A 9,739-nucleotide genomic window follows, 5' to 3' on the forward strand; every position below is an offset into this window, starting at 1 on the left:
CACAAGGAAGAGCTTTTACATGAAGGAATGGAAGGGTGGTAGGCCTACTCTCATTGGAATTGATTCAAAGAAAAAAATGTACACACAGTTGTGAATAGAAATGTAACTTACACAATAGTAAAATAAGAGGGAAAGGGAATACAAGAAAGGAGGGGACAATAAAAAAAGGGTGAATTAAAGGAGACAGTGATTAGAAATCAGACTTCTGAGGAGTGATAAAAAGATAAAAAGAGAAGAGAGAGAAGAAACCAAATAATGCAATGAATGGAAACCACACAGTAATCACAATAGTGAATGCAAATGGGATGAGTTCACCCATAAAATGGAAGCAGATAGCAGAATAGATTAAAAACCAGAATGAAATAATATTTTATTTACAAGAGACACACTTGAAACAAAAAGACACATATAAAGTTAAAGGGCTGGAACAGACTCTTAACATTTCAGCAGAAGTAAAAAGAAAGACTTAGCTATCATGATCTCAGACAAAGCAAAAGCAAAAATAGACCTAATTAACAGAAATAATTAGGGAAATTACATTTTGCTAAAAGGCACCATAGAAAATGAAGTAATATCAAAAAAATTTACAACAAGTTTTTTTGAAAAAGACCTCATTTTTCATATATAGAATATAGAACTGAATCAAATTTATAAAAATAAGAGCCATTCCCCAATTAATAAACAGTCAAACGATAGGAATAGGTAACTTTTAGAAAAAGAAATCAAAGCTATCTAAAGTCATTTGAGGGAAAAAAAGCTTCAAACTACTATTGATTAGAAAACTGCAAATTTAAAAATCTCTGAATTACCGCCTCATATCTATCAGAAATAATGAATGCTGAAAAGAATGAGAGAAAAATAGATACATTACTGAACTGTTGGTAGAGTTATGAACAGGTCCAACCATTTTGGGAAACAATTTGGGACTATGCCCAAGACGCTATAAAACTCTGCATACCTTTTGATCCAGCAATGTCATTGCTAGATCTCTATTCCAAAGAAATCAAAGATGGAAGAGTACTTCTCTATGTACAAAAATATTTATAACAGCTCTTTTTATGGTGATAAAGAATTAGAAATCAAGTAAATGCTCATTCATTGGGAAATGGCTGCATAAATTGTGGCAAATGATTGTGATAGAGTACTATTATGTTATAAGAAATGATGAGAGAGATAGTTTTGAAAAATTATGTCAAGACCTATATGAATTGATACAAAGTGAAATGAAAAGTGGGAGATCATTGTGAACAGAAACAACAATAATGATGATCAACCATAAAAGCCTTGGCTATTTTGATTAATATAATGATCTAAGGCAATTCCAAAGGACTCATGATGAAAAAAAATGCTTTCTACCTCTAGAGAGAGAACTAATGAATTCTTGATGGAAATTGAAGTATAATTTTTTTCATTTTATTTTTATTGCTTTTAAAATATGGCTAATATGGAGGTCTGTTTTGAATGATTTCATATAATTGATATCATATTACTTGCCTCTTTAGTGACTGGGAGAGGAGGGAAGGGGAAAGGAAGGGAGAGAATTTAGAACTCAAGATTTTATATAAGTAATAATTTTTTAAAATTCACATCATTCTTTTAATAGTGCAATATAGAATTTTAGTATGAATCAAAGTTAAGATTACTGACTTATAGTTTGATGAATCCATGTTTTCTTTTGTTTGAAAATACATTTGCTCTTTTCCAATCTTTTAATACCTCTTATTCCTTCATAATTTTTTCATAGTTACTAACAGTGGCTCAATAAACACACCTACAATTTTTTTTTCATTAACCTAAGATGTGATTTTTTTGGAATTAGTGATTTTAAGGTATTGAGATTTATAGGACAAGAAGAAGGGAAAAGTTTAGGCCCCTTCTTATATATTAATCTGGAAAACTAAATGCAAGTGGGGTGTGAAGCAGCAGGGCAGTACAAAGTGGGGAGGTTGAGCCAACTTAAACCTATAGACTCTATTGTTAAATAAAACAAGAAAAGAGGAACAATGGGCCAGAAGATTATAAGTTTCATTTCTTATATTTATCTTTACTCCAAATCTATGTACTACTAATTTATTTATTATAAACCTTGCCTTAGACCTGCATTTTAGGGCTAAAAGGAACTTTGGCTAGTTGACTGATCCATCCAACTACTCTCAAGAAGGGCTTTATAGCAATACATTAATTAAAGGTGATTTACATAACTGTTATTGTCAGCTGGATAAAATACTGCATCTGGAGTCAGGAAGACCAGAGTTCAAAATCTGCCTCATGACTCTGGTCAAGTCACTTATCCTGTTTACCTCAGTTTCCTCACCTATAAATGGGGATAAAAGTAACACCTACTTCACAACAAGGTTGTAAGATAAAATGAGATAATATTTGTAAAATGTTTTACAAACTTTAAAATATTAGATTTTTTTGGGGGGGTCAGATTAATGTCTTTTTTACAGTTAAGAAGTTCTTTCTAACATTTCATGTATTTTTCTCTTTCTTCCTGTTCTTAGTAGAAATGAAAAATCACTGCTTACTACTTAGGGAATGCAAATTTAACCCTTAGCATTCTTTTATTAGGGCTCAATCACCTAGATGTCTTCCTTGTTATTTTATTTTTTTATTTTTTATTCTTTTTGCTGAGGCAATTGGGGTTAAGTGATTTGCCCAACATCACATAGCTAGGAAGTGTGTGAGACCAAATTTGAACTCAGGTTCTCCTGACGTCAGGGCTGGTGCTCTATCCACTGTGCCACCTAGTTGCCCCACCTTAAGTTATTTTAAACTCCTCAATAAGTTTTGTTCATTTCCTGAATTCTCTCTAATTTCTCAAATCTTATAAACTATTCCCCCTCCCCAAACTAGGTATAGTTAATATCTCTTTTATCCTTACAATAGGAATGCATAGTTTTTGTATTATCAAAGGTCACATTTGCAATTTTTTAGAAGCCTAAGGCCAATGATAGCTTTGCAGAGCTAATTATTCTTACTCAAATATGTTACTAAATATAGATATTTCTTTTTTTATTATAACTTTTTATTGACAGTACATATGCATGGGTAATTTTTTTTTACAACATTAACCCTTTCACTCACTTCTGTTCTGACTTTTCCCTTCCCTCTTTCCATCCCCTCCCCTAGATGGCAGGTAATTTTACACATGTAAAATAAGTTATAATTTTTCCTACACACAATATATGTGTGTAGAACCGAACAGTTCTCTTGTTGCTAAATATTGGTATTTGTAATCAAAATTATATAAATTAAATGAGTATTTTGGCCAAAATTTTTTTAAAAGGTTATCTTTTTTGGAGATACTTTTCTCAGCTCCTGGGGCATTCATTTTAACCAATGGCTTTGTAAGTTAAGTGAAAAAGAAAATAAGACTATTGTTATGATTCCTACAAAGTAGTAAGACAGTGGAATTGATAGAGACAATAATTATCTAATTTAGCATGGTTTAGTATGATTGATCTGATCCTACAAGGAGATGTTATGGGCCAGAACTTGAAACAAGGTACTAAGTGGAATTGAGGAGACAATGGTTAAATCTAATTTAGCATTGATTTAATCCTACAACAAATAATGGTTTCCTAGTGATGTAATGATTGGAGTATGCTCAGTCTACAGCATATAAGCAAGAAGTTCTCAGGGCCAGACATAGAAGCCCAGAAGCCCACTCTCAGAGGCAGAGTCAGATTCATTCCATTTTCCACATTTGTGCTGGCTGGAGGCTGAAGGACAAATCTTTGGATTTGGAGACATTCGGAGGGAGCTCTTGGAACCAAGGAGAGAGATAGGTCTTTAAGAAAGCTAACTGGGCCCCAGGAAAAGAGACAAGAATTAAAAGGAAACAATAAAGGATTTGGACTCTAACTCCTGGCTACATTCGGGGTGATTATTGAACTGAATTGAAACTAAGGCTGCCTCCAGAAGCTCCCCAAGAAACCTGCTCCCAGAGAACATTACACTTTAGAGAAGGATATCACAGACTATCATCTGGTTAATTGTTTTACTGAGGCAATTGGGGTTAAGTGACTTGCTCAGGGTTACACAGTTAGGAAGTATTAAATATCTGAGGTCAGATTTGAACTCAGGTCCTGCTGACTTCAGGGCTGGTATTCTATCCACTGTGCCACCTAGCTGCTCCTCATTTTTTGTTCTTTTGTTTTTGTTTTCCCTCCATAATATTTTTCAAAGAACAACTACAGAAATACTCCACTAAATGTGGAGTGGGGCACAGGAAGTGGTAGGACTACATAGTCTACCATAACTTTACTGTTTGACTCTGATTTTTTAGTATAGTTCCATAGGTCATGATAGTGACCACCAGGCTACATTCCTTCCACTTCATCATGCCATCCATATTCTCTGACTCATTTTTAGCTTTCTTTTTATTGTTATCATATTCCCATTAAGTTATAATTTCCTTGAGGAAAGGATTTTCTTTCTTTACCCCCAGGGCTTAGTACAATGCTTGGCACTTAGTAGGCACTTAGAAAATATTTATTGACTGACTGATTTTGACTATTCACAAATTCTGTGCAGCAGCACCTGCTTTTATCTAATAACAGAAATTGCATATGATTCTTTTCAGTAGCTAAGGAGTCATTCACAGATAATTCCCTTGGATGAGTGATTGACTGATTCAATAAGATAAGGGAGGAGGGAGTTCTATAGTTAATTGAAAATTAGGGTCAGGAAAATAATCCTAGAGACAGACACAGTGATAGTAACAAAAGAGTCACAGCTGACAGCCCAGCAATGAGGAATTAGGTGTGAAAAGTACCTTATATTAAAATAGCTCACTTGATCTTCAAAATAACCCTGTGTAATACTATGGGAGTCGAATTAAGGCCTGGCTTTTTCCTGATTTTCATTTTGCTTGGTACAATGGATACATAGATGGGAAATTCTTTGAAGTTGATGGGAGATCACATGGGGTAGTTACAAGAAAGAGAAACCCTTGGCCAGGTATTATTTGACTGAATTTAATTTCTTGTCTTTTAAGTTAGTGATCTGCAAAAGCAGTGTGATGTGGCTGCCTTCACAGGGGATGGTGAGCCTGGCCTATCTAACAGGAAACAGAAAGCTCTGTTTAACTCTGCCCATTGTGTTTCTTATGAGTTTCTCCCTGGAGTTTCTAATGAATATGCTGCCTGGGTGTTATGAGCCAAATTCTGCCTTCAGACGTTAAGATACAAACCCCTTGGGAGGAGCTTAAAGGCAGAATTTGTTTTTATACTGGCAAAAACAGCGAAGTACAATGGACTCTTTGAACACTTTGGGAACAAAAATAGGAAGGTAGTTGTGCCCAAAGAACTTTTCCTCCCAATGGGTGGTGTTTGTGTAAAAAGGTTACTGGAACCTAAAATTAGGGTAAATTTTGTATTAGTGGGGGAAGGTAGCTATAAAAGAGACAAGATATAATGAAAAGTCATGACTACTAAAAGGATGAGAACATAATCACAGCCTTATCAACTGGTAACATGGGGACCCAAACAGCTTTAATAATGTATTGTATTATCAATTAAGACAACAACCTAAAATTTTTCTGACAGCAACTCCTTGGTGCCAAATTCTTTATATGCTGATGCATTTAGAAATTTTAGCCTACTAACAAAGTTAGATTTATTCTGAAGTATGTATTATTTTAATTTTTATAATTAGAAATTATTCATATTTGCATAGAAATACATTTGAGTATATCCAAAAGTAGTCAAGGATTGATTTTAACATACTCAAAGATTTTAGAAAATGTTTATTGTTGCATAAAGACTTTAAAACATATTATTAAAATATGTGGGACAATTGCTTTGTATTTATGGCATATAAACATACATAATTAATGACTTTCTCTTTCCAATTTTACTGTGCTTAATTAGACTTTTCAGGCTTAGTTAATAGCTTACTTGAAAGAAGAAATAATGAATAGTGAAGAAATATGAACCATTATAGAAACAAATAGATCTCGATGCTCATATTCCATTTGCAAAGTGTGCTAGAACTTTTTTTATAGTCACTTTCTTAATGTGGTCTATACATAGCATAAGCAGACCTAGAAGTTAGAGATTTCTGATTATAGCTTTGTACAAAAAAATACCATCATTCAGCTAAGGGAGACTAAAGTGTTCTGAGTATAAATTTTTTTTTTAATTAAAATTTTAATTTGTCAGAAGACCTGCGATCTCATCAATGTAGGTATTTCTTCTTATGGTACAGATCTCAATCCACCTCAACCTCCTTATCCCATGATATTCTTGTATGTATTTTTAACTACAAGTTTTTACCTACAATCACACCTCTGTGTTCTTCTCCAGTTCCTTTTATATTTCATGGATACCAGTGCCACAGTTGGGTTAATTCTTTAAAAATGTGGTAATAATGTTTAATTTATATAGGACTATTTGCCATCTAGAGGAGGGAGTGGGGGAAGAGGGGAAATTGGAATACAAGGTTTTGCAAAAGTTAATGTTGAAAAAATTATCCATGCATATGTTTTGAAAATAAAAGGCTTTAATAAAAGATAGTGGTAATATAATTAGTATAAGGCAAATAGCATAATAAATTGAAAGTCATTCTGAAAGTTAGGAAGACCTGGATTCAAATCTTGGCTTTGTCATAGGAACTGTGTGACTGTCCGTAAATGATTTAAAGCTCTTGCCACACAACTCTAAGATTCTAAGTTCTAGAGCAGTTGTGAATTATTTTGGTAGAGTTTCCACAATAGGACTTCCCCATACCAATGAATTAACAGCCCTGACCAAAAAAGAATTAAGACAAATGCAAATTTAGATTGTGTTTTTCTAGTGGTATACAAACTAAGACATAAAACATTAAAGAGGTGAATCATGTTCACTTGCTAAACTAAACTAACATGCAGGATCTTTCAACTTTTGTAAGGAATAGGTATTGGAAATATGAAAAATGTGTTATAAGTAAATATGACATAGTATGGTGAAAACAAGACTGAATTTGAGATTCAGGAGATGTGGTTCTAGTCCTCACCCCAATGTTTTGTCATAGTTAAATAACAGTGAGAAGCAACTGTTTCTTGGGGCCCTACTTTCTAAATGTATAGAAGGAAAGATTTGCACTAAATAATTTCTAAGGTACTTTCCAGTTCTAAAAATCTATGAATCTATACTAAATCTGCTAGGTTAGTAGTAGTAGTAGTAGTAGGAAGAAGAGGCTCATGTGAATAATGGACAACATAACTGTTATCAACAAGAAATCATGCATGTACCAGGGCCTGCAAAAACAATCATGGCCTCTAGAAGATATACTGAAGAAGAAAGATGAATTCAGTACTTGCCATGTAGAGGTTAAATTCATGGTAAAATATTCAGGCAGATTTTTAAAAAGAAATTACAGAAATTAATTTACACAAAACTGTTGGAATTCATAGGCATCTAGATAGCACAGTGAATGGACTGTTCTGAGCAGATCTAAGCTCAAATCTGTCCTGAGACACTGATGAACTGTGTGAGCCTGAGCAAGTCACTTCATCCTATTTGATTCAGTTTCTTCATCGTAAAATGAGGAAAAGGAAAAAAACCCAAATAGGGTTTCAAAGTGTTGGACATGTCTGAAAAATGACCTGAACAACAACTTTGGAATTTATGTGGCATGTTAATGAAAAAATATATACTTGTAAACACTATTATTTGGTGTAATATAAGTCTGGCAATTAAGGAAAAAGCATAAACAGATTTCACTACTAATCTTGTTTTACATTTGCAGACTTTGTGTTTGTTCAGTTATATATCTACTAATTGCTTAGTAGCTTGCTATTCAATTCAGTTTTCAATGTGTGTGTGCTTGTGTACATGTGTGTATGTGTGTTATTAAGGCACAAAGGAATGAACAAGGCAATGGATTAATCAAAGAAGTGGAAAAGAGAATGCAAAATGCAAAACTTAAATGGTACAATTCTCAAGAAAGTTATTTCCAAATGAGTGCTATAATATGAACACAGATAAGTATAGAGCAGAGAAGGGAGAAAAAAATTAAAAGAGAAATAAAAGAACTTTAGAAATAGTTAAGGACTACTGATAAAGGAACAGGGATCAGAGATGACTTCATGGAGGAATCATGGAGTTAAAATTCACCAGTATGGGGAATTTCTTTTTTGTCTACAGAAACATACTAGTACTTGTTCTGTGATTTATAATCTTAAGAGAGAGAAGCTTGGGGAGCATCCAGTAGTTAAGTTGGCTGTCCCCAGGATCATCGAGTCCGATGTATGTCGGAGATGGGTCAGCAAGCTCTCTACCCACCATACCACAGTACTTCTCTCATAGGCCACAACAACCCAGAATTTGACCTGGGAGGAATCTTAGAAATGATCTTGTCCAAATCCCCCCAATTTACAGATAAGGAAACAGAAGCCCAATAGGGGAAAAAGCCAGGATGCAAACACAGGTATTTGACTTCAAATTTAGCATTCTTTTTCCACATTTATGCTTCATCTTGCCAGCTCCTCAAGCTCTATTTTCCAATTTCTGTCCTCCACTCACTACCAAACTACTAACAAGAATAAAATATTCAGTACTTCTACTTCCTCATCATCTATTTACTTTTCAACCCCTTGCCTTCTAGATTCCTTCCTCTCCTCTCACACATATTTCAAATAAATCCCCCTTGCAATTATTAATAAATTCAATGATCTTTTTCATCCTCACCTTGCTTCACCTTTGCAGCATCTGACACTGTGGACCATGTCCTCCAACTTGATTCCCTTTCTTCTCTTGATTCCCATGACTGTACTCTCACGATTTTTTTTCTGCCTTTTGCAATGCTCCTCTGTCATCTTTCTTTCTTCCCTCCTGAGTCAGAGGGGGAAGATGTGTTCCTATCTTTTTGAAGCCTAATCATCTCCTCCAGGATCCTGCTTCTTTAATTATGTGCCCTGTAGGATCTTTAACCACATTACATCTTTCTACTATGCCTATGCTTCTGCCAACAAACATACTTTATTTAGGTATTTTCTGCTTTAAAAAAAAAAAAAAAAAGATGAAAGAGGAGTCTTCACTTGACCATATTGCTACATTATTCTCTCTAGGTGCTTTCCTACTTATTGAAGGATTTAGGATTACGAGGGATTTTCTAGGTGATTCAACACCTACATTTGAGGTGAGAATTCTCAGCTTCACAGAGATTTAAGTGGCTTAAGGTTTTTCAGCTAGCCAAGAGCAGGGCTGGGTCTGAAGCCTGTATCTCCTGACTCTAGGTCAGGAGATAAAGAAGAAGAGATATTGCCTATGACATCAGGTTGCACATAGAGCTCTCCAACGAGCTCAGATTTTTAAAAAAAGAAGGTCTTGTTTAAAATAAAATAGAAACCAAAGCATGTGAACAAAGAATAATATGAAAAAGTGGCACAAATCCATAGGAATAATATAAGGCAAGAAGACAAAACTCTGGTTGAGGCTTCTGAAAAAAAAAGACAATGAAATGGTCTTTAAAAAAAAAATCTATGTTTGTAGGAAAAAAAGAGAAAGAACTTGGATAGGTTAGGGCCCCTGTTTGGGATCAGTGGTGTAATCTTAATACGTAAGTGAAATAGAAGATGTCACTACCCAACTCCTATTTTACTTCTGTCTTCTCTGTCCAGGAAAGTGATCTTCAGGGTAGAAAGGACAGAACAAAAAAAAAAAAAAAAAAAAAAAAAGGTACAAGGGAATTTGAGCCCAAGATAGGAGGGGAGATAGTAAGACTACCTCGCTTCTCTAAATGAGTTCAAGTG

The 9,739-nt window shown here is 34.3% G+C and overlaps 1 protein-coding gene across 1 annotated transcript in view; it reads right to left on the reverse strand.

The window, feature by feature from the left end:
* The window catches only part of TJP1 (tight junction protein 1), a 336,975-nt gene extending 328,157 nt beyond the window's left edge, over positions 1-8,818 (reverse strand). Inside the window, exon 1 of the mRNA XM_074294985.1 lies at positions 8,676-8,818. Within this exon, the coding sequence (XP_074151086.1) occupies positions 8,676-8,803 (128 nt within the window). The 5' untranslated portion in view covers positions 8,804-8,818. The remainder of the gene's footprint in view (positions 1-8,675) is intronic.
* Between the last annotated feature and the right edge of the window lie 921 nt (positions 8,819-9,739).

The sequence above is a fragment of the Sminthopsis crassicaudata genome, chromosome 2 (genome assembly GCF_048593235.1).
Source record: "Sminthopsis crassicaudata isolate SCR6 chromosome 2, ASM4859323v1, whole genome shotgun sequence".
Lineage (NCBI taxonomy): Eukaryota > Metazoa > Chordata > Mammalia > Dasyuromorphia > Dasyuridae > Sminthopsis > Sminthopsis crassicaudata.